This window comes from Myxocyprinus asiaticus, chromosome 45 (genome assembly GCF_019703515.2).
Source record: "Myxocyprinus asiaticus isolate MX2 ecotype Aquarium Trade chromosome 45, UBuf_Myxa_2, whole genome shotgun sequence".
Lineage (NCBI taxonomy): Eukaryota > Metazoa > Chordata > Actinopteri > Cypriniformes > Catostomidae > Myxocyprinus > Myxocyprinus asiaticus.
Window position 1 is genome coordinate 30,129,557 of NC_059388.1, and position 26,265 is coordinate 30,155,821.

General features: G+C 39.8%; 1 protein-coding gene across 8 annotated transcripts in view; it reads left to right on the top strand.

The window, feature by feature from the left end:
* osbpl8 (oxysterol binding protein-like 8) overlaps nucleotides 1-26,265 on the top strand; it is a 105,303-nt gene that overhangs the window by 17,414 nt on the left and 61,624 nt on the right. For 4 of the 8 annotated variants that reach the window (XM_051688189.1, XM_051688194.1, XM_051688188.1 and 1 more), the window contains one exon: nucleotides 10,490-10,580. In XM_051688189.1, the coding sequence (XP_051544149.1) occupies nucleotides 10,536-10,580 (45 nt within the window). In that variant the 5' untranslated portion in view covers nucleotides 10,490-10,535. Of the gene's footprint in view, nucleotides 1-10,489; nucleotides 10,581-19,099; nucleotides 19,212-25,042; nucleotides 25,110-26,265 lie in introns of those variants that run through there. The other 4 variants (XM_051688196.1, XM_051688195.1, XM_051688192.1 and 1 more) reach the window with 4 other exon arrangements.

Below are 26,265 nucleotides of genomic sequence, written 5' to 3' on the forward strand. Positions count from 1 at the left end.
TCAGATTAATGGTTTTGTGTGCTCAGTGTGCCTATAAATGCTTCAGCAGATGGGAATACAGTCGATTTTGAAGAACGATTCTTGATAAACAATCAGGGTGTCTATCTGACGAGGTTACGTCATGGAAAGCTGCTCGGATGTGAGCAGAGACTCTTGCCTTGTAACACAGAGTTGACCTGCTAATCTGTCTAATCCTTGGTGCTGAAAAGTGTAAGAGAATGAGAAAGAGAGCTAGAGAGAGTGATGGTGGCGTGTTGACAGGCTGCAGCAGCCACATATCATCAGCTCTGGCTTATTTAGAAAGCAGTGGCTCAAATTGAAATGTTATAGGTTTGAGCCATGGCAGAGTTGATCAAAAGTGTCAAATTTGTCCCAGTTTGAGTTTATGCATTGTCAGACTCTGTTCTAAATTAATGTGTAATCCACTGTGGTGATTGTATGAATCCATTCAGGGTTTGTTCAGTGTCTCAGTGGAGTAGACAACAGTCGCTTGAGCTCACACCGGCAGGCTGAGTAGAAAAGTGTGAAAAATAAGTTATTTTTACTGGAACACACTACATTATCCACTGCTGCCACCTGGGCCAGACACACACTTTCACAGTCATTCTGAGAAGTGTGTAATAAAACCGAAACAGCGCAATAAAGGGAAGAACTAGAGGGAGAGATTGTGTTCGAACTGGCAGGCTTAATAAAATGTGTTTTACTAATCAAACGCTCAAATGAATCACAGCGTCTTGATATGATTTAGTTAGAGCAATAATATAGTTAGTGGCACACATTTACTGTGTGTGTGTGTGTAGCTGTTGGGAATGACACACATTTGTCTGAATGTCATTGAGATTGCAAAAGCAGATGGATGGTACACACACCCACACATATACTCTCTAAGTTTGGTTATGGGAAAAGGGCCAAAGGAATCTAAACCTCTGTAATATGCCATACTCTCACATGACTAGTTTTCCCTCAGGAGCTTAGATAATTCCGAATCCGCCATTTTGTTCCACAACCTGGTCTCAGAGAAACACGTTACTATACCTACATTTTACAAAGTGATTTTTACGTGCCTCGTTGCACGCATCACATCAGTTTTCTGAACATTAGAGGCGCTACAACAACAACGACTTTTATTCACTTTCACAAGTGAAACGAGTAAAACAGCAGATTATCAGTTCATAAACACTTACTTTTCATCCTGTTCCTCACACAATGCTGTCTTATGACATCTTAACACTCTTACGATAGCGCATGACTTGTAAGGCGATTCATTATTACTAGTGCTGTCAGATTTAATCGCATACTTTTGAAAGTGCTGAAATTTGACTCTAAATATACTTGTCAAAATGCATTTATTTCCTTCTTAGGAAAGAAAACAATACAATATGTAACAATATAATGCTTTATTAAAATTTTCCAAACAAAGCCTTCCACAGTATAAAGATAGAAATGGACTAAAATAGACTAAAATGCTGTTACACATAACTTGACGTTGGGTTTTTGGACTAGGGCTGAAACGATTAGTCGATGTTATCGACAACGTCGACAATAAAAAAATTTGCGTTGTTGAATAGTCGTTTGATCTTCACGTAACATAAGATCATATGAAACTCTAATGATTGCACACAAGAGCAGCACTGCAGTTCGCACCTGACTGAGGAGAGGAAGAAAACACATCTCACAGTCCAGACGCACTCTAAACTTTCACATCTTCAGGTGATGTAGATCGTAAAGTATGAGGGAATTATAATGCAGAAATACAAAATAAGTAAATACAGAAGCACTCTTGTTGTAGAATAAGCAGAGCCGGAGCTGACGCTCAGCTTAAGCAAAACTTGCGTGTCGAGCGTCTTTAAAGGAAACACCCCGGCGTTACATCTTTAATGCAGTTCTATTTAACGCTTTATTAAAGTTCAAATTATAAGGAAACTGGCGTTTCTCTGTGCGGTCAGCACCTCTTCTATGAGTTGCGCGAAGTGTCCCGATCTAAGGGGGAGAGATTGAAACTGCACCCGGCGGATGAACACTCTGTCGTGGGGACGCTCATCCCTCGAGTGCGCACGCTTAATGCAGCTAGATTATAACATGATGACAACTTATTGAATCATAATATATGTCACTGTGCATTTTTTTTTTCAACTAATTTGGAATTCCCAAATCGCTTTTTAAGTCCTCGTGGTGGTGTAGTGATTCGCCTCAGTCCTGGTGTTGGAGGATGAATCCCAGTTGCCTCCGTGTCTGAGACCGTCAACCCGCGCATCTTATCACGTGGCTTGTTGAACGCGTTGCCACGGAAACATAGTGCATGTGGAGGCTTCACACCATCCACCGCGGCATCCGCGCCCAACTCACCAAGCGCCCCACCGAGAACGAACCACATTATAGCGACCACGAGGAGGTTACCCCATGTGACTCTACCCTCCCTAGCAACCGGGCCAATTTGGTTGCTTAGGAGACCTGGCTGGAGTCACTCATTACACCCTGGGATTCGATCTAGCGACCTTCACTGTGCATTTCTCATCCTGAAGAAAATTGGCAAAACGCAGCTTTATTAATAAGAGAGAGTTTGTTTTTTAGTGAGTTAAAGATGGATTGAAGTGAACAGAAAGGTGAGAGAGGTAGTCTTCGCCCCATTATACACTGCAACAAAATGCATTTTTGATTTGTTTTTGTTTTGGCTTGTTTTCCAATATAAATATCTAAAACTCCTTTAAAACAACGGACATTTTCTTTAGCAGCTATACTGCAGAATATTGAATATAATATTAAAAATACAAATATTTTAAAATATCTAAAAATCCTTTAAAAAAAAGATGCATTGCCCTGAGAAGCAGCATATATGATATTTAGACTCGCTTTTAGAGAGTAGATCTTGAATAGAAGTACATTTTGTCTTTACTGCACTCGCAGAAGTATAACCAAGTGAAAAAATAAACTTATATACAAAATACACTGATATTTAAGACACATTCTCTTAAAGCAAATCTAAATATCTTATGTTACTTCTCAAGTAAATGTATCTTGTTTTAAGGATTTTTAGACAATTTTAAATGTAAAAAAAGACAAATACACTTGATAACAATAGGATTTTTTTTTGTAGTGAAATTTTAACTGAATTAAACATAAAGAGTATTTTTTCCCTTTAAGTGAATGTCATTTAGAGATATTTTTAAAAGATGATTTTGTCGGGGCCTGGGTAGCTCAGTGGTAAAATACGCTGGCTACCACCCCTGGAGTTCGCTAGTTCGCTAGTTTGAATCCCAGGGTGTGCTGAGTGACTGCAGCCAGGTCTCCTAAGCAACCAGATTGGCCTGGTTGCTAGGGAGGGTAGAGTCACATGGGGTAACCTCCTCGTGGTCGCTATAATGTGGTTTGTTCTCGGTGGGGCGCATGGTGAATTGAGCATGGTTGCCGCGGTGGATGGCGTGAAGCCTCCACATGCGCTATGTCTCCGTGGCAACGCGCTCAACAAGCCACGTGATAAGATGTGTGGGTTGACTGTCTCAGACACGGAGGCAACTGGGATTCGTCCTCCGCCACCCGGACTGAGGCGAATCACTATGCGACCACGAGAACTTAGAGCGCATTGGGAATTGGGCATTCTAAATTGGGAGAAAAAGGGGAAAAATCCCCCCCCCCCCAAAAAAAAAGATGATTTTGTCCTCTTTATTGTTAGTAAGCACGTTTAATACAACCTTTTAAGTCGGGGCACAAGCTGAATAGTCGGTTTAGAGCCAATGATTAATCATTGCAATAATCGCCAGAATAGTCGAATAATCGTTCTAATAATGGTTAGATTAGTCGATTATCAAAATAATCGTTAGTTGCAGCCCTATTTTGGACTACATCATGAACAGCATTCAGATGCGTTTGGGGTGATGGGACAAACGCTGGTGTAAACGGGGTCCAAAACATTTTGAGATTTGTCCACTTCATCCACATCCGGAGATGGTCAAAAATGCATTAGACCACAGTGAGCTCGTAGTGTAAACACTTATTCAAATGCGTTCGAACAGCAGAAAAGCACCGCCTACTCACCTGTCAATCAACCGAGGCACTAAAACGCTTTAAAAGACAATAACCGTCCTATTGTAACATTTTAAAAAGTGGTCTGAAAAGATGATTATTATGTTCAGGTGTAAACGATGATGTGTCTTGTCTGTCCACTTGTGATGGGATTGCACAAAACACATGTAAACTGGGCCAGTGACATTATTAGTGAGTACATTAATAGGCCAGGAGTTACTTTGGTAGTCTGAAATCAAGTGCTAACTCTTTAACTCTCAGCTAAACCTAACTCCATCCCTTCTACTAATTTTAAAACTACAGCCAGGCCCATCACTCTCCCGTCTCTGGAGAGTCTGTTGAAGAGTACGCCCTCCAGCATTGGAGAAAGTGGGTCATGCAGGTTGAATTAGGCTGCCTACCTGAATGGCTTTTTTCCTTTATAGTTTTAAAAACTTAGCTTGGAAAACCACAGCTTGGGAGCTGTGGAAACAGTGATCTGCATCTGTTAGTAGATATACTTGAGCTTGTATGTTCTCACAGATTGAGCATCACTGTGTGAAAGGGGAGTGTTGAACTCCTCCGTTGGGTTTTATAAAGTTGCTTTTCTGAATTCAGTGGGAAATTTAAAAGCTAATTAAGGAATCATTGTGAAAGAGTGGTTTTTTTTTTCACAATGTTCCGGTATATTTTGGCCATCATGGTTTACTTCTATATACAGATGTTCCTTTTTTTTCTCTATTTCTATTCCCCAATCTTTAAGTACATTTTATTTGTATACGGCTTTTCACAATACACAATGTTTCAAAAACAGCCAGTGAGAAAGGCAAAGGCGAGTATGGCAAGGAGGAAACTCCATGAGATGGTTAAGTATTTGAGCGACCCAAAACTAGCCAAATGAGACAAATGTCAACATGGACAGGTTACGTGATGTGACCTCTTCCTTAAAAACCATTAACCCTGTAAGATTTCCTGTTTCAGTGGCATACCCAAAATTAAAGGCTTATAACTTGACAAAAAACAAGGAGGGTCAGTTGTTTGGTATAATTTTAAAGAAAGCTTTTCACATTTTTTAATTATGTAGATTATGATCAATTCTGAGACTCTCAGCCTAAGAAACGGCTGAAAAATCACAAAAAAAACAATTGAGCCAAAAATGTACTTTTTATATATCTCAGGGTGTAAATAAGGTAGCTCCGAAAACCTGCTTTTGTTTTATTCCAAAACACTAATTACTTGGTGCCATTTCCTGGTGGCCATATGTAATCTGAGTGAACGATCCTCTCTGCCCATATTTGGATGACTTCCACCTCTGGTTGCAGCGATCTTAATCCGCATACAAATTTTTTTAGCGTTCCATGACTCTGGAAAATGTACTACATCATTTCCGATGATCATCAGTCATCTGATCCAGGAAAGCTAATGTGTTTTTAGCCAGATATCACATTATGTGCTCGTTTTTTTCTCCCCAATTTGTAATGCCCAATTCCTAATGTGCTCTAAGTCCTCGTGGTGGCGTAGTTGCCTCTGCATCTGAGACCGTCAATCCGCGCACCTTATCGCGTGGCTTGTTGAGCGCGTTACCGCGGAGACATAGCGTGTGTGGAGGCTTCGCTATTCTCCGCGGCATCCACGCACAACTCACCACACGCCCCACCGAGAGCGAGAACCAAATTATAGCGACCACGAGGAGGTTACCCCATATGCCTCTACCCTCCCTAGCAGCTGGGCCAATTTGGTTGCTTTTGGTTGGCTGGAGTCACTCAGCACGCCCTGGATTCGAACTCGCGACTCCAGGGGTGGTAGTCAGTGTCAATACTCACTGAGCTACCAAGTCCCCCCTGTGTTTGGGCTCGTTTTAAAGATAATCACCTCGTCTAAGTAATAGTATGTGAAATTTTAAGTACTGTTTAGTTTTCGTGAAGTTATACGCAGAAACGCTGCATTTAAGAAACAACTGTTTACATGTAACATGCATGTCAAAGACATATACTTAGCTATTACTCGCTTTGTTTTTGTCTGTGATTAAAAGAAATAGGCTGGTCGTATTCTACTCCTTGAGCGCTTTCCAATGACTTATGACACATGGCTATTTGATCAGTTTGATGTTTTTACCGATTACAATAATATGTACAGTGCGAAATTTTAATAAATTATTCAAATGGACAACTTCTGATTTTTCTGCAAATTTCCAAGCACTTGTTCAGTTTTGGTCATAAAACCAACATGCATTGTAAAGTACAGCTTCTAAGCTTTCAAACGGTACCTATTTTTTTGTTGGTCAAGACTGTTGTTATTAATATTTTGATAATTATTTTATTCTTAATGCTTAAAGGGTTAGGAAACCTACACAAGGTAAAAGTTAATATGATCCAGACTACATTAAATATGCATAAGCATGGTTTGTAACAACCACATTGGGTTTTGTGTGGTGAATTATTGGCTGCTAAGCATGAAATTATTCATAATCATATTTTGTGTTAATTTAGTGGAAAAGTTTTCATTTTACTTTTTGCATCAAACAGTTTAAATTAGCAACAATGGCTGTTTGGCTAAAATAGTGGTTCTTCTGATTGAAAAAGTACCATTTCAGATCAGATATATTTCGAGATCTTATTTTTCCGCTATATCACCCAGAACTAAATCAGGGAAGGTTACAGTCTTCAGTGATTGAAAGACTCTAGCATGTTATATGGTCAGACTAGATGTTGAAAAGAAACAGAGGGCCATTTCTTGAGCTAAATATTGCTCGTTGCTCCTGTTTGCTGGACTGCCTGCAGCTTCAAGCACTGTTCTCAGACCAGCATTCACCTGCACCCGCTTTGCGCTTCACTGAACACATTGATATTTCCTTTGATGTTGCCTGGAACTGTTTCCAAATAGCCTTTGGTACGCAGCGTTTGTGTACGCACCATTATTTCAGGCTGATATGTTTAATCCAGAGACTGAGAATAATATGTTTTATGTTACATATTCAAGAGGCTTTATTAATGTGTATACACACACACACACACACACACACACACACACACACACACAAAGAGTTAGAAATTAGTTGTCTCAGTGCAAAGTGTGCAGGTCACTTTCTAGACAGTCCCTCCCCCCCCCACTGGTAGACTAGTGTGTATGTACTAATGTGACAAGGTCCCTGTAATGGGGCTTTTCCACTGCACGGTACAGCTTGACTCGACTCTGCTTGCTTTTTGGGTGTTTTCCACTGTGGATAGTACCTGGTACCTGGTACTTTTTTAGTACCACTTCGGTCGAGGTTCCAAGCGAGCCGAGCTGATACTAAATGTGATGTCAAAACCCTGCAGATCACTGATTGGTCAGAGAGAATCGTCACTGGATTTGCGACACGGGACATCAACCCGCTAGTTAGCAACAGCGGTAGCAGTATCATTTGTTCACGCGACTTTCGAATTGTAAAAAGAAATGGAACGCGAGGCCGGTGTGGCGTGCAGGTGGAAGTCCGCTTTTCAGCTTCACACCACACGAGGCTCTCTCTCTTTCTCTCTCTCTCTCTCTCTCAGGAGACAGACAGACCAGAGTCTTCGTGTCTGTCCTTGAGAGAGAGAGAGAGAGAGAGAGAGAGAGAGAGCCTTGTGTAGTGTGAAGCTGAAAAGCGGACTGTTTATTTGAGTGACGCTGAAAAGCCATCTTGTGTTTTGAGTGAAGCTGTACAGTGATTGCTGGTTATTTGTGAATAAAACGGACTCACGTGACCTGTGGAAACAGTTCCCGCTTCTTCCGTTATCTGCCCAACTCGAACATTTGTTACAGTCACACACATTGTGTTGACTAGTCAGTCAGCAGCAGTGTCACTTCAACAATTTAACACCCTGCTCTGAATTGAGTTGACAATAAAACAAACCATCATGGATGGATGGAAAGGTCAGTAGTTATTTAGATAGAGAGAGAGACAAACAGTGATGGATGGATGGATGGATTGATTGGTTAGTAGTTATTTAGATGGATGAATGGATGGATGGATGGATTGATTGAATGATTGATTGGTCAGTAGATATTTTGATGGATGGATGGATGGATGGGTCAGTAGTTATTTAGATAAATGGATGGGTCAGTAGTTATTTAGATGGATGGATGGATGGATGGATGGGTCAGTAATTAATCAGATGGATGGATGGATGGATGGATGGGTCAGTAGTTATTTAGATAAATAGATGATAGATGGATAGATAGACAGATGGACGGATGGATGGGTGGATGAATGGATAGGTCAGTAGTTAGACAGACAGACAGATGGATGGGTCAGTAGTTAGTTATAGATGGGTGGATGGATGGATAGATAGATGGATAGATAGACAGACGGATGGGTCAATATATGGATGAATGGAAAGATAGATGATGGTTGGATGGATGGATGGATGGAAAGATAGATAGATGGATGTTTGAATGGAAGGATGGATGGATAGATGGATGGATGGATGGGTCAGTAATTATTTAAATAGATAGATGGAAATATTGGATGGATGGATAGTTGAATGGAAAGATAGATAGATGGATGGATGAACTGATGGATGATAGGTCAGAAGTTATTTAGATTGATGGATGGATGGATGGATGGATAGATAGATGGGTCAGTAGTTTGATGGATGGATGGATGGACAAATGGATGGATGGATGGGTCAGTAGTTGGATGGATGGAAAGATAGATAGATGGATGGATGAATTGATGGATGATAGGTCAGAAGTTATTTAGATTGATGGATGGATGATGGATAGATAGATGGGTCAGTAGTTTGATGGATGGATGGATGGACAAATGGATGGATGGATGGGTCAGTAGTTGGATGGATGGATGGAAAGATAGATAGATGGATGGATGAATTGATGGATGATAGGTCAGAAGTTATTTAGATTGATGGATGGATGGATAGATGGGTCAGTAGTTTGATGGATGGATGGTTGGATAGATGGACGAATGGATGGATGGGTCAGTAGTTGGATGGATGGATGGATGGATGAAACATAGATAGATGGATGGATGTAAAGATAGATTGATGGATGAATGGATGGAAAGACAGACAGATGGATGGATGAATGAATGGATGGATGGATAGGTCAGTAGTTATTTAGATAGATGGATGGATAGAGAAAATGCACTATAGACACAATTATAAAGGTAAGTGGAGAACTGAACAGTTAAAGGATATAAATCAAGTTATGTCATGCTCTACCTTTACAGTTTCACAGCCCATAAGGCCTGTTTGCCCGTGTCTACTTTCTCTCTCTATAGTTTTTTTTTTTTTTACTTCATGACCTACTTGTCTAATTAAAGATGAGAAGTTTCTGTCAGTGAAACTTTGGTCGGAGCAGTTGACAGACTAAGTGTTGAATTATGGTCTCTGTGGCACCTGAGGATGGTTACACTGTTTCTGGGCAAGTGTGCGCCGTTTGACTGACGGGTAGATGGCAGAGATACAGAGGCCGTTTTAAGCGAGGAGAAAAGCAAATAATCTGAAGCATCTGTGTGACGACGAGCACTGTCGCTGTTTGAGCTTCAAATAAGAGCCATCTGTGTCAGAACAGCACAATGTTTTGTCTGAATGCCAGATGTGCAGGAAAGTAATGGTAAATGTCAAGAAAATGTTCGGTAATTGTCTAAAGCCAATTCGCAGACTTGCATTCGTAATGAAAAAGTAGCAAAAATGTGAGCGAATAGAGGAAGTCTGGTTTGCTCAATTTAGTGGAGTATATATATCACAAACACTGCTATATATAATGTAGCTTACGCAACTTCCGGAAGTCAGGGTGCACGGATTTGTATCATTCCACCTGGAAACAAAGTCATGTTTACAAAGTACCAGTTTGGTACAGTGAGTTAATCACTGGATGGCAAAGTTCACCAGGTTAGTGCCTTCAAATCTGGAGTGAAAGAAGACAATTTGTGGCAAGCGAGCTAAAAAGTCAGAAAAAAGAGCTAAATTAAAGAGTGTGTGATTGTTTTTCTTTTCTTTTTGTCCCTAGCAGCTGTTGCTAATGATTGCATGTCAATTAGTGTTGCCTTGACAATGCCAATGAATAAACCTTTGCTTGAATGAGGTTTTTAAATCTTACTGATGTTTATTTAGTAGCCACAAAAGAGACAAATATGAATTATGTCTTTTAAGGTTCACAGAACATAAATTATACATTTAGAAAGGTAAAAAAAAATTCCTCTGTTTATGCATTTCATGTGTAATATTTTCAGATCAAACAGCAGTGTACACGTAAGACATCTCAAATTGCTTTGTTCCAAGAGGAAGTGATAAATTGCTGCAGAACTTCCTGTTTTTTGTGTGTGTGTGTCCCCATCGGAACTGGATAACATTACAATTATTCATTATGATTGTATAACATTTGGCTACATGTTTATTGCCTTATCAGCAGTCATGAGCGATCTTCATCTCAGAATAGCTGGAATTTGTCCATAAACTCTGATTGTTAATGTATAAGATGTTAAATGTGTGTGTTTGTGTCTCTACAGACATGCAGAACTCTAAACATCGCTGACCAGCGGCTTCTGGAGAAATATGGAGCCTTGTGCTGAATCTCAGGGTGATCCTGAGAGAGCTCTGGTAAGCACGCACACACACACACACACACACACACACACACACACATTATAATTATATAATGAGCCATTAGTGCTCACACAGACCTGTATCTGCCTTTACAATGACAAGAACAGAGCTAACAGCAAAAACACTTCATTCCTCTCTCACACTCTCCCTATTAATGACTAGACAGAGCAGAAACACCTCTTCTGTCAGCGTTAGAGAGAGACTGTGAATAATGAACTGCAAAACGTTTGAGGCCTGAAGACTACATCATGATGGGATACGTTTATAGGTGTGCATCTCATGAAACCTCTCAAGAACATCCCCCCCCCCCCCCCCCAAAAAAATCAAAAGATAAAGAGGAAATTGCGTTTTGCTTAGCGAGAAAGAAGCATGTTTTTGAATTGTATGCATTGCGACTTTAATTTCATGACAATTAAGCACATTTTACCATTCAATCTCATTGCTGTAATTCTACAAATATTTCAGTACTTCATTTCAACCAAACAGACACTGTAAGTAGATTAAAAATGTATAATGCATAAAATAAAAATGTAGTTAAAAATATAGCTGCAAGCAGCAATGCCGGGGTCAAGCCCATTATTGGCAGCATGAGCAGCCAAAGAAGCATCATGACATGTTTAAAGTTAGTATCCGATGAACGCTGTAGGAGTTAGAAAAAGCACGCTTTCAGTAATTTAAAAAAACATCTATTTTAAAAATATCTAAAAATAGCTATTTTTCAGAATTCTTGTCCAGTAGGTGGCACTGTTCCGAAACTGCTCAGGTACCATCAGGGTATGATGGCATGTAACAAGTTTCGTTTTTATAGGCCAAACTGTTGCCAAGATACAGCCTTGAGACCTGTTTGGCATGCTCGCAATGAAATTCACTGTTGATTGGCCAGTGGTGGCTATGTGTCTCAAGATACGTGACTGTGCTCATGGTCAATGATGGCAAGTCTGACGAAGACACTGCATGCAGATTTTCAAGTCAATCGGACCAATGGATCTGTAGTTAGAGCCGCTTTCACGTTGTTTCCTGTTATAGCGCCACCAAGTGGCCAAGCCCCGCAACTTTTTCTGTGTGTTCTCAGGTATTGTTGCGCTCGGCAAGTCCTCACGGTCATAGCGGGACCAATCTGGTGAAAATAGACCAATACCATCAAAGGTAATAAGCTCACAAAGTTATATAATTTCATTTTTTGGCTTATAGAGTTAATCGACCAGTAGGGGGCACTGCGCCGAAATGCTGCATGTCACCTCAGGGCTTGATGACCATGACATGTACCAACTTTTGTCAAAATCCGTAAAAGCGTTGCGGAGATACAACCTCAAGTCCAATTTTGCGTGTTCTTCATCAAATTTGTTAAAGCGCCATTCAAAAAAGGTTTGGTCTGTCAACTTGAATTCCATAACTTTTAGTAAGCACTGTCTACTGAGCATCTGTGCAAAATTTGGTGAAAATCGGATGAACGACCTAGGACGAGTTCGAAAAAGTAGGTTTTTCTGAAAATTCAATATGGCGGAAAATTTAGTTGGACAGAAATCCTTATGGTTCAAAAGTTATTAGCGTAAACATGAGTGAAAATTTGACCTGTTGGTGGCGCTAAAGGGTTTGAGCTAGACAGTGTTATCAGTTTACACTGTCCTCTATCTGTGTGCAAAATTTCATAACTTTCCCGCGAACAGTTCTATGGGCTGCCATAGACTTCCATGGCAGAATAATAAGAAGAAGAAGAACACTAACAAACACAATAGGGGGCTTCGCCCTTTCAGGGCTTGACCCCTAATTAATCAAGGCATCTTTTTCAGTTTTTCACTAAATGGACATAAGGAAGAATTATATTTAATCATTTTCATTTATAAGCATCAATACAACAATAAAAATCAATATTTACATATGTATATTTTAACTAAAACATTTTTGTGAATGAACAGGGTGTGCTAAAACTACAACTACACTCACTTATTTTTTGGAACCCCATTGAATATCATAATAATAATGAAGTATTTTTGTGAGACAGAGTCAAGTTTATTATAGTAAAATAGGCCTAGTTCTAAATAATAATAGTTATTATTATTATTATTATTATTATTAGTATTGTTATTATTATTCATATATTAATTTTAGTATATTACCAATTTTTGTATATTTTTATTTTTATATTGTTATATATAATTATTAGGGACGCACCGATATGAACGTTTTTGACCGATACTGATTTAAGATAAAAAAAAATGTTTTTGAAAATTAACTACATTTCATAGCATGATGATTGATGTGAAAAAAAGGTTCTTTTGTACTTCTAAAACATTTTTGCACTTCTGTTTTTGCAATTCAAAACAACAGAACTCACATTTAACATGTTTGTATATACACTCACTTAGCACTTTATTAGGAACACCTGTACACTTACTTCATGCGTTTATCTAATCAGCCAATCGCGTGCCAGTTCTGTGGACAGAAACGATTGTTGATGAGAGAGCTCACTGGAGAATGGCCAGACTGGTTCGAGCTGACAGAAAGTCTACGGTAACTCAAGGAATCACTCTGTACAATTGTAGTGACCGGAATAGCATCTCTGAATGCACAACACATTGAACCTTGAGGCGGAGGGCTACAACAGCACAAGACCACTTCGGGCAATTTATTAGGGCCATTGAGTTCCTAATAAAGTGCTAGAAAATGGAAAACGGTGTCCAGACCGCTAGAAGGCACCGCTTGCTTACACAATGCTGACTGAAGCGCTAACTAAAGCGCTTATTGCAGTCTATTTTTAAACACAGCCTTTCAAGTTTTCATGTATTTCATATCAGCGTTTTAATGCTTAAACAATTTGACAGTAGTTTAAATTTGGTCAATAATTGACTGATAGGGGCCCGTGTAGCTCAGCGAGTATTGACGCTGACTACCACCCCTAGAGTCGCGAGTTCGAATCCAGGGTGTGCTGAGTGACTCCGGCCAGGTCTCCTAAGCAACCAGATTGGCCTGGTTGCTAGGGAGGGTAGAGTCACATGGGGTAACCTCCTCGTGGTCGCGATTAGTGGTTCTCACTCTCAATGGGGCGTGTGGTAAGTTGTGCGTGGATCGCGGAGAGTAGCACGAGCCTCCACACACTGTGAGTCTCCGCGGTGTCATGCACAACAAGTCGTGATAAGATGCGTGGATTGATGGTCTCAGAAGCGGATGCAACTGAGACTTGTTCTCCACCACCCGGATTGAGGTGAGTAACTGTGCCACCACAAGGACCTACTAAGTAGTGGGAATTGGGCATTCCATATTGGTAGAAAAAGTATTGACTGATAAATATCGGTGGCCGATATATCAGTGCATCCCTAATATTTATATCTATATAAGTATTTTAAGATTATGGTCTTTTTGCCTTGACTTTTTTCATTTAAATAAAAATAAATACTGTATTGCTGTAAATTTATGTTACTTAAAGTAACAAAAATACTGTATTACTGTAATGAGAGTCTAATGAGAATCACCATTTGAGAATACTGAGAGTTGCAAAAAAAATCTCAAAAGTAAATTATAATTATGTTAATGAGAATTTAAGAGTTTAAAATGTGCCACGTTGTCATAAAATAATTTCACAATAATTTTTATTTTTATTTTTCTTTATGCAAAATATAATTTCTTATTTCTTTTCTCTTGATTTCGGGGTGAAATGTGACCTGGACCTATTCTTGGCAGGTTTTGAGAGATTCACATGTAGATTTGCTGTAGAAATAATAAATGTCAGATCAGTTCTGAATATGAGAACATGTCAAAACTAATTATCTCACTGATGATTAGCTCATATTGTGCTAGACTCAGCAGCTGAAGTGTTTGTGTCTCTGATTGTTTGCTAGTGTATGAACTGTCAGTGAGTCAACACACACACATACACATAGATGAAATGTTTTTTATACAGAGTTGATAACATTTGTTATACCCCAACCTTACCCCTTAACCTAACCCTCACACAAACCAGTTAATATCAGTAGATTTTGGAGCAAACCTCAGATGTTACCCAGCATGCATCTGTGAGCCACATACACAAACTCTCTGTCTCTCTCTCTCGCTCTCTCTCTCGCTCTCTCTCTCTTTCATTAACCTAAAGAAATGTGTGCACTTCTCCATCGAGCAAAAGCTGTGTAGGTGTTAATAAGTGATTTCCTGGTTCACGAGCTGTTATAGCTGTTTGCAGAAATAATGGTTGGGTGTTATTTGTGGTTATTTCAATAAGACGTGAATTATTTTCATGCAGCATCAGAGCTCCAGTTGCTTTAAATGCGTCAGAGAACATAACTCCATTTATTGCCTCTGTAAAAGGTTTAGTGGCTGTGCTGAGATCAGATTTTCAGCTCTCTGGCATTGGAGAAGGGCATCTTTTGGCTTTGTGTAAACTGATTGTAATTGTACCTTTGCACAGCATTCATTCATAAAAGTGTGTGCATCGGGTTATTAGCTAATTACAGTGCGAGCACTCCTTAATAAGTGACTTAAGGGCTCTCCCTTCATCTGTATATGGGTGAATATCCTGAACACTTAAAGGTTTACACTAAAATCCATGGAACAAAATATGAAGGTATATATTATGTTTTACTTTTTATTATTATTGCATTTTTAATTTTGAATAAAATATATATTTGTAACAGTATAATGACGGGCAAGGAGGAGGCAGGAACCGGCTGAACAGTAAACATAAAGTTTAATGGTAAACTTAAAACCAACATAAAGCAGCGCAGCTGCGTGCGTCCCTCTCTCTCGAATGGCGTCTACGGTCTCCCCTTATCTCGCTCTTCCGCTGATCAGCTGATTCAGCGTTGGCCGTGCTCCTCCTCATCACACTCCTCCCTTGCCTGATTCAGGCCGGGGCACCACCGGTCTAACTATCTCCCCCCATCTCTTGGGGGGAGACGCTGCCCTTCCGGGTGGCCCACCCCGCCTCCTGTGAACCTGGGGAAAGAGACGAGGGGAGAGGGAAAGGGCAAGCGGAGACACAGAGAGAGAGAGAGAAGTAATTGCTCGCCGGCTCCCGGATGTGCTGTCGCCCTGTCCTTAACCGCTCCTACGCTCTCCAGCAGACGCCAGCCTGTGCCTCCACCGGCGGAAGGCAGCGAGTCCTCCAGCCCCTGGCGGACGGAACCGCTCCTCCCCTACTCGGCAGACAGCCGCGGTTCCTTCGACTCTCGGCGGCTGGCAGCGACCCCTTCGTCCCCAGGCAGACGGCTGCGGCTGCTCCCCTGGCGGATTTTTGACAATTCACTGGTAGACAATGTGGCATGAAATTGACCCAGTCAGCACCTCTGATGTGTTTATATATGTACACTGATAAGGAAAGCAATATGACGCTGATGATAGTTTTAGCATGATCATTTTTCCATTGAACTGTGTTACAGTGTTAAATTGTCATGAAAATAACGTCACAATGCAAAAATCTTAACGGTACTAAAAATATGCTTCATTTTCTTTACACAAAACATCATTATTTTGTTTTGATTTTGGGGTTAAAACTGACCCGATCATTTTCCGACAGTTTTGATGAGATTCGCTCATGCATAACGAACTAATTTCACATTTTTTATGGCAATAAATGTGAAAAATGTATACCACAGTTCTTTATTGGTACTTTTGTACTTGGTTCCCTACTTTCCACTGTTATATATTTTCATTTAGCCCATAATGAAACCGTAATTGATCACTCACAATACCTATAATTTTTCCAAAATAAGAATCGACATTATTTCTTTACTGCCAAGTGTTATGAAGCTCGCACCTTTCCTGCCTGAATCATCAGAACAGAGAGAGGCGGGAGAGATTTTGCAGTAAAATAAAGTACTCCCACAGTTTATGACTCTTCTGGAAGAATCAGTAAACCTTGACCAGAGAGCCATACCTTCATTACAGGAGACTGTTTGTCGTACTTTCACTCTATCCCAAGATGCACTTCTCACTATTAGATGAGCTCAGAGAAGAGTACTCAAGGGACGTGGTCCACACTTAAGACACACATTTGTGTGTGTGTGTTTGTGCATGTTTTACTTCTTTATGCAATCCAGGCACAACCTTGTGTTGTTCCTCTATTGACATTAACATCAGAGTACTTTTGGACTGTATGTGAAAGACAAAAGATGCAAGGTACCAGACTGCTACAATGAGTGCTTCTGAGTAAACACTAGTCCCAGGATTTGAGTTTCATGGAATTAGATGTTTGAAAGACGTTCAAAGGTTTATTTGATACATATTATAGCAGGTAAACAAGTTACACAAACACAAAAAATTAATAAGAAAGGGAAAAGAGATTCGTCAAGACCCATTCATTTGATTGTCTAAATGATAACACAGTCATGCACATTGAAACACTGAAAAACTCATCATGTTAGTTGTCTTAATCTTTACGTTTGTAATCTTTGACAATTCACTGGCAGACAATGTGGCATGAAATTGACCCAGTCAACACCTCTGATGTGTTTATATATGTACACTGATAAGGAAATGCAATATGACGCTGATGATAATTTTACATAAGATGGAGGAGAAAGACAGAGGGTTGTTTGACAGGAAACCACTGCCACTCGTTTCCTGTCTCTGGAGATGGGTAGACTACACAAACCTTAGGCAGCTCATATTTGACAGCAGATATCAAAGATGTGAGGCCATGAACAGTATGTTTCATCTAAATGTATTACAGTGAGCTAAATACACACTAGCGACTGGAAAAGAGTCTTTGATTTAGAAATTCTGAAGGCTGCAGAGAAGTGGATATTCACTCACCTTGACCCGTTGAAAACTCTTAAAACAGTCTATTGTTTATGTGAATTTGAATTCATACATTTTCTATTTGCATATGGATTGTAGGTATTTACATTTACTGAAGTTTAGGGTCTAAAGAGACCACAGCATTTCACAAATACCGTGTTTGCTCTGTTACTTTGGCTTAGGGTTCCACTTAGGTCTTTTGCAAATTGCATGTTTTGGAATGATGCATTATTAATGCTTGCATCATGGAAAATACATGTGAGTCATGATGCATTGCTGGTAATTATTCAGATGTTGACTCTGGAAATTCATACAAACAACTATGAAGCTTTTAAGGCAAGTTTGATCACATTCTACAGGCTAGGGTATACTTTTTTCTTTAATAGTTTTGCGTTCTCTCGCAATAGCTTTATCCATCCCTTATGAAAATTAACCATGGTTGAACTATGGTTTTTGTAGTAAAACCATAGTAACCACAAAATTTACCTTGGTTTTACAATAGTAATTATAGTTCAACTATGGTATTTCTAGTAAAAATAGAAAAAAAAGTAGGACATATACCATAGTTTAACTATGGTTGCTGTAGTAGAGCGTAAGAGCTGGATAAAGCTATTACCAGGGAACCCAAAATTATTGGAATGGTAAGTTATTGCGAGAGAACACAAACTATTGCGACGGAATGCAAAACTTATTGCGAGAGAATTCGGAACGTATTTGGAGGCAATGCAAATTATTAAGAGGGAATGCAAAACGTTTTGTGAAAAAACGCAAAAGTATTGGGAGGGAAAACAAACTATTGTAAGAGAAAGCATAATTTATTGCGAGGAACCGCAGACTATTGTCAGCAAATGCAGTTGTACAAAAAGAACGATGCGTAGCATTGATGGATTATTGTGATTGGATAGCTAATCATTAACATCAGAGAAATGCAGCCAGGAGATATTAACACGATTCGACAATAGAGGTCACTGTTGCCCCAAACATTGCAAATGTACAGTTCTATCCTTCTAATTGGTCATTTGTTCTCATGACAGAAAAGATCTCGCAACCCAGCAGACAATGATCAGGGTCGCAACCCAGTGGTTGAGAAACCCTCCTCTAAAAGGCTCTATACATACGTGCTACTGCTTTGTGCTACTTTTTTATTACAGTCAACAGCAGGTGCATGCACCGATGACGTGCAAAGACGCGGACTGTCAGCATGTCTGGAAAAACTAGGCTGCACGCGGACAGTCCATGCATACTGTGCTGATGACAAAATTTGTGTCACGTACGCTGTGCAAGAGACGTACCGACAGCAAAAAACCGAAGTATACTTTGGCCTTACGCCTGAAACAAACTTTTGGTCAATATGAAAGCATCCTTTATTTAAATTGTTTTTTGGTTGTTTTTTTAAGTGTCGTGTCTATGTTGTCATCAACGTTGAGACCCAACAATTATTTCCATGGCAGACATATTATACCATTTATCCCAAAAGCTGCGCTTTAAGATGCGTTTAAGATGATCAAGCACTGGTAGGGTACCACAAAAATCCATTACATTCTTAATATACAGCTGCTGTGTGGACCGCATGTTTCTGTGTGTGCGTCCATGTGTGTGTTTGTGTGTTATATTGTCAGTGTGTCCATTTCACTGGCTGACCAGCTGTGAGAAAGAAAAGTGTGAACAGACATTCAACTAATCATCAACAAACAGACGTGAAGAGAGAGAGAGAGAGAGAGAAGAAACAGGGAGGAGCGATGCTAGAAGGATGTGCAAGAGAGAGTTAGTCCAGTACCGCATGTGTGTGAGAAAGGAAAGATCTGTGCTCTCCTGCACGCTCTGAGTGTGTGTTTGCATGATGTCAGTGTCACAGACAGCAGATCTGCTACACTGACCGACAGCAGCACACAAACGGTAGGATATCTTGTTATTTCTCTTTCTCTCTTTCTTTCTATGTCTCTCTGTATCTCATACATAAAGTCAGATTTCACATGAATTTTTGGGTGTTGACGCCATTCCACGTTGATCCAAAGTCTCTTACAGTGATTATTGAGTGATTTATTTTTTATGGACTCTTGTACATTTCCACAGCTATCTGTGTAAGAGTGTAGATGTGGAAGCTGGAGTTTTATTTATTTTACTGATGTCTCACTAGTGTTTGCTAAAGCATCACTATTACTGTTGCTCATATTAGGGTTAGTGATGTAAACAAACCCCGCACCATTTGTGCTACAGACATGAATGATTCCTCAAATCATATGGCTTGTTTAGAAAAGATGTGTTATATAGATTTCCATTGAGGGAGGCATCTGAGCCTTATCTAGAGATCAGAGTATTGAGCTAATTTGACTGGGCCAGTAAACCACCACCCACAACACCCTCACATCATAGCGGCAAGTTTTGCATAGACAAGCACCACACTTTTTTTTTTCTTTGAAAAGTGTATCTATTTGGAATTATGTGATAGTACTAAGTTTGTGAATGTGTGTGTGAGTCATTGTTAGTTGTGACTGATGTAGACATAAGACAACTGTTGGATAATCTCTGTGAGTAGTTTATCTGCGGACAGTCGGCCAAAGCATGATCACACTCTTTTTTCTTTTTTCTTTTTTTTTGAGGATTTTTCCCCTTTTTCACCCAATTTGGAATTCCCAATTCCCAGTGCGCTTTTAAGTCCTTGAGGTCGCGTAGTGATTCGCCTGATTCGAATCCCAGCGGCCTCTGCATCTGAGACCATCAACCCGCGCATCTTATCACGTGGCTTGTTGAGCACGTCGCCACAGAGACATAGCACGTGTGGATGCCATCCACCGCGGCATCCGTGCTCAACTCACCACGCGCCCTACCAAGAACAAACCACATTATAGCGACCACGAGGAGGTTACCCCATGTGACTCTACCCACCCTAGCAACCAGGCCAATTTGGTTACTTAGGAGACCTGGCTGCAGTCACTCAGCACACCCTGGGATTCGAACTAGCGAACTCCAGGGGTGGTAGCCAAAGTTTTTTACCACTGAGCTACCCACGCTCCGCGTGATCACACTCTTCAGACAGCAGGCCTCTCTCAGTTTGTGTGTGGGTCCAGGACATCTTCACTGAGGAAAGTCCCATCTCATGGTGTTAAAAAATGGAGAAAAAATAAATAAATAAATAGAAATATATATATATATATATATATATATATATATATATATATATATATATATATATATATATATATATATATATATACATTCTCAAATATATATCAAATAAATATAAAAAACTATATATAATAGATTTTTTTCCAATTTTCTGCATTTCTACATATATATTAGAATATATATATATATATATATATATATGTTACTGTATAAGTTGTATTGAGCATGTGAACAGACGTTCTGGATAGATTGCTTTTACACTGAGCCAATTGGCCAATTTGAATGCAAAACTAGATTTGTTTATTTTCCATCGAAATCCATCCTGCCTGCGTTTTTTTTTTTTTTTTTGCTCTGTTTCTTTTGCTTTGTCTTGAGCACTTCTGTTTTGGTATTCTCACGGCATCTCCAATGGTTGTCACGTCCCCACCTCTTCCTCGTCAGCTCTGTGTGATGTTCAGCATCTGTCATGAGCGAGTGTTTGCTGACTTCTCACCGGCTGACAGAAGTGATTAGCTGCACTCATGTCTGCTGATCAGAGATGCGTTTTCAGAATTAATTGACGTTTTCACAGCCCTAAAGCAGCAGCAAAGATAGAAAGAAGTAACCAGAAGTTCCTCCACCAAGAAAAGTAGATTTGGGCAACTTTATAGCTCAAATAACAAACATTTTTGTTCACAATTCATATAAGGGCTTTAACAAAAATACTAGTTCCACATTTCTGAGTCTTACCACACTGTCCTTTTTCTGTTGTTTTGTTACTTTAGTGAGTGTGAAAGTAAGGACAGTGCTGATACAACATTAAAGCTGTGCTGTCATATACTGGCTGCTGACATGTACGTGTGTGTGTGAATGCTCTTGAGTGTTTCGCATTATTCTTCCCAGTGGATTTGCTGGAAAACACCTGAACTCTGAAAGTTTAAAATATCAGTTGCAATCTGTACAATCCATCCTTTTTGTTTTGTAGGATGATTGACTTGTCTGAATTCTTTCCAGGAAAGATTTGGCCCATTAGAAGATGTTTAAGCAGTCATTATTTTTGCATGCAGGGTTGTAGGGGACCGTAAATCAGAGTGTTTTTGCCGACACTGGCAGCTGGTGCAGAAGGGGAGGAGACAGCTAAACGTTAAATGAGACTTCTGAGCCGAAAACACTTGGTGGCTGTTTAGATTAATCAGTTGGGAAAATGTGTGTCTGTGAAATATTGCTCGTTCAGTTAGTCAAGGCCAAATGCACCCTGAATTACAGATTATATACACTCCCAGTCTATAACACACTTTACTTTAATGTTTCTAATGACCTTAAAAACCTTTTGATAAAAAGGCTTATGCTTTATAGATTGTGCCTACACAGTAATCTTACAAAATGATAATGTTGACTTAAAAAAATTAAATGGGTGAGTTAGACTGATTAGCAGAGGTGGAAAGTAATGAATTACAACTACTCTTATAGTTGTAATGAATACTACTCATTACAGTACTTGAGTACATTTTTCTATTTTTTTTTTCTCCCAATTTGGAATGCCCAATTCCCAAAGTCCTCGTGGTGGCGTAGTGACTCGCCTCAATCTGGGTGGCGGAGGATGAATCTCAATTGCCTCCACGTCTGAGACTGTCAATCCATGCATTTTATCACGTGGCTTGTTGAGCGCGTTACCGTGGAGACCCACGGTATTCTCCGTGGCATCCACACACAACTCACCACGCACCCCACCAAGAGCGAACCACATTATAGCGACCACGAGGAGGTTACCCCATGTGACTCTACCCTCCCTAGCAACCGGGACAATTTGGTTGCTTAGGAGACCCGGCTGGAGTCACTCGGCACACCCTGGATTCAAACTCACGACTCCAGGGGTGGTAGTCAGCGTCTTTACCACTGAGCTACCCAAGCCCCCAATATGCATTATTAATAAAAATTGTATATCCTTTCTTATATGCTAAAATGTGAACTTTCCTGACTTATAAAAAATAAATCTTTTATATGTTAAAAATATATTTATTTTTATTTTTTCGATTATTTGTCATCTTTATCTTATGTATACATTTTGGTTTGTTTATGCATATTTGTCTTTATAATTTTTATTGATTTTATTTTATTTGTTTATTTTTTTCCTTCACCTGTACTTGTCTTTATGATTGTATTCATACATTGTTTGATCTTATTGAACATTTATATAGAAAAAAATCCACAGTTTTAGCACAATGTGTGGACTGTTCAGACAGTCCCTTACCACACTCTCCACAGTATTAGCATGTTTTAGCACAATGTGTGGACTTTTCAGACAGTCCCTTACCACACTCTCCACAGTATTAGCACGTTTTAGCACAATGTGTGGACTGTTCAGACAGTCCCTTACCACACTCTCCACAGTATTAGCATGTTCTAGCACAATGTGTGGACTTTTCAGACAGTCCCTTACCACACTCTCCACAGTATTAGCACGTTTTAGCACAATGTGTGGACTTTTCAGACAGTCCCTTACTACACTCTCCACAGTATTAGCATGTTTTAGCACAATGTGTGGACTATTCAGACAGTCCCTTACCACACTCTCCACAGTATTAGCATGTTTTAGCACAATGTGTGGACTTTTCAGACAGTCCCTTACCACACTCTCCACAGTATTAGCATGTTTTAGCACAATGTGTGGACTTTTCAGACGGTCCCTTACCCACTGTAGGCAAATTTTCCAACTGTTAAATTAGTGATGTGGAAGAATTTCACCGTGATGCCATTTGAACAGCTTAAATATGGGTCAAATCGCATCCCGTGTTGATTTGATACGGGACGCAACATTTTATCTTGAAAAACGGGACGATCACATATTTTACGGGACGGGTGGCAACCCTAGTCCATTGTGACATTGTGGCCATTCATATGAAAGAAATTCTCTCTCGGCTAATACTCTTTGTGGCAGATCTCTGCCTTCCCTAAGAAGGAGAAAGCGGGGGCCGGGTGAACGGTTCACAAAAGACTTTAATTAAACACAGACACAACATAATAATTGCTTTTCAGCACAATAATGACAGCGCACACACACAGCTCCGTGTGGCTCTCACACTGTTGACCTTCCCTGCCCGACACAGAATGCACACGTCTGCGAGCTGTGTGCAACTCTCTCTCACTCTCTCCCGAACTGGCATCTCTGGCTCCTCTTTATCCCTCTCCCGGCTGATTGGGATAATTCAGTGCCAGGCGTCCGTCCTCACGGCCCGGCCACGCCCTCCTCTTCATCACACTGTTTACTATACAGGCCTGTCTAACTTGGTACATTAGGAAAATAATAATTTAAAAATGTTTATGTTATCATTCGTTTTTATCCCTTTGGTCACATTTGAGCTTTTTAGAAATGCACAAACTCAATGTATTCCATCTTGAAATTGCATATATTATATTGCATATATATGTTTATTGTTTACATGTATAATTAGTACTATTTAGAAGTATTTACATTTATATGTAGAACAACTGCTAAACTGGTACTGTCTCTTTAAGAATTGCGGCAGTTCAGAGAGAATGGAGTCACGCAGCTTCTTTACCGCATCTGTGTTATGTGTGAATGTTTCTATTTTGTTGTTTTTATTGTCATTAACAGCTGACTGTAAAGAACAGAGATATTATTCAATGACAAATGGATTGTGTGGATCTTGTCTTTGGACACGCATTACATGGAACGTGTCAAACCAAACTTTTACGCTTATCATGCAGTGAAAGGATCTCTAACATTCATGCCTAACATTCCTTTAAAGGTGTGTGTGTGTGTGTGTGTGCGCACACGTGTGTGTGTTGATTGTGCCCGCTGTGTAAGTACATTGACTATGACTGACGGAGTCAAAGCTTGAGGAAGCTCAGCAGAAACCATGCTGTCACAGATCGATTGCTAGACAGTGAAAGTGACTTTCCCCAACATCAACGGTTTTGTTTTGGTTTGTAATCTCAGACCATCCACTATACACATGAATGCTCAAACTAACCAGATCTGTTACTGATTGGCATTAGTTAGCTGTGCATGACTACAGACCAATCACACAAAAGTGATCTTTTTTTCTCCGTTAACTATAAACAAAATATGTTTAAAAAGAGACCAAGAGTTTAAGTTTTAAATCACTCTCAGTCATTTTCACACTAACTGCTAAACTTGTAAACAGAAAGAAATGGTAATAGCAGAGTAGTATTTTTTTTAAATGGGTTAAATGTTTGCATAAAAGTGGAATAGTGTGGAAAAGAGATTTTTAAATGCACATTAATACGTGTGTGTGTGAGTAAACAGGATAGAGGAAGTAGTCTAGGTTTGGGTTAAACAGCTCAGATGATTGATTTAGTCATCTAGGAACATACAGATGTGTGTTTGAAGCCTTTAGTGAAAAAAGGGGCAAAAGAAAACCATGTTATATTTGTCCGTTTTATCGGAAGGGCCTTTGGGAGGGTGACAGGAAATGGCATAGAAAACATGGACTGTAATGATAACACAGATGCTGCTCTTCCCTGCCGAGTGCGAGAGTAAACGGAGCAGACATTTAGTTGTGTTTTAGGATTATATAACAGATACTTTTCCGTCTGCTCGGCTAATCTTATGAAAGCATGCCATTATCCATGACAACTGTAGTGAAAGCCTAAAGAATGATTAGAATGGCTTCTGATTGGCTGATCTGGAGAGGAAGTGATTGGGTATGTTCAGAATTGCTTACAACTATACTTAGATCTGTAATGATTGTGAAATTTGGCTGACGATTATTTGTCAAACCAAAAATTACGATTATGACGATTCATTTTCTGTTTTAGGGCTATGACGATTAATTGTCTCGTTAAATGCTTTCACGATTAATTGTCATATACACATAAGGTGTACACCTCAAGAAGTCATTTTTACATAATTAATTTCAAATATATAAATCAAAAATAAAATAGGAATAAACTATGATTTCCTATTAAGGCTTTTTAATAAAAAATAAAATATAAATTTTATATATATTTTATTAGATATATATTATGCAATAGTAAAATATTTCTTTCCTAATTTGTTCACTTTCACGCGTTATTTTAATGCTCTGATTAAACCCATGAACTCTTATTTGTCATGAAGCAAAACCTTTGACATTTCGTTTTATCATTTTATCACTCCACAGTAATAGAGTTAGTGTGCGTCTCCTCTTTGACACTGCGTGTCATTAACACAGCATGTACGAAGGGAGCTCAGTGGTAAAATACGCTGGCTACCACCGCTGGAGATCGCTAGCTCGCTAGTTCGAATCCCAGTGCATGTTGAGTGACTCCGGCCAGGCTTCCTAAGCAACCAAATTGCCCGGTCACATGGGGTAACCTCCTCGTGGTCTTTATAATGTGGTTCGTTCTTGGTGGGGCACGTGGTGAGTTGAGCGTGGTTGCCGCAGTGGATGGTGTGAAGCCTCCACACGCGCTATGTCTCCAAGCCACGTGATAAGATGCGCGGGTTGACGGTCTCAGACGCGGAGGCAACTGGGATTCATCCTCCGCCACCCGGACTGAGGCGAATCACTACGCGACCACGAGGACTTAAAAGCACACTGGGCATTCCAAACTGGGAGAAAAAAACAAAAACAAAAAAAAAACAGCGTGTACGAATTTGCCATTACACGATCGTTTAAAGTGAAACCGGAGCAATTTCAGCTCAGTGATGCTCGGACTCGCCTAAAAGACACAAACGCATCGTTCATGGCATTTATACAGTATCATCGCTTAAAAATTCCCTTATTTGGGCATTAAAATGTGATTGGAATTTGAATGCCCAATAACCGCAGTTAGATTAAATAACCGCAATCAGACGGTTATTTAATCATCGCGACAG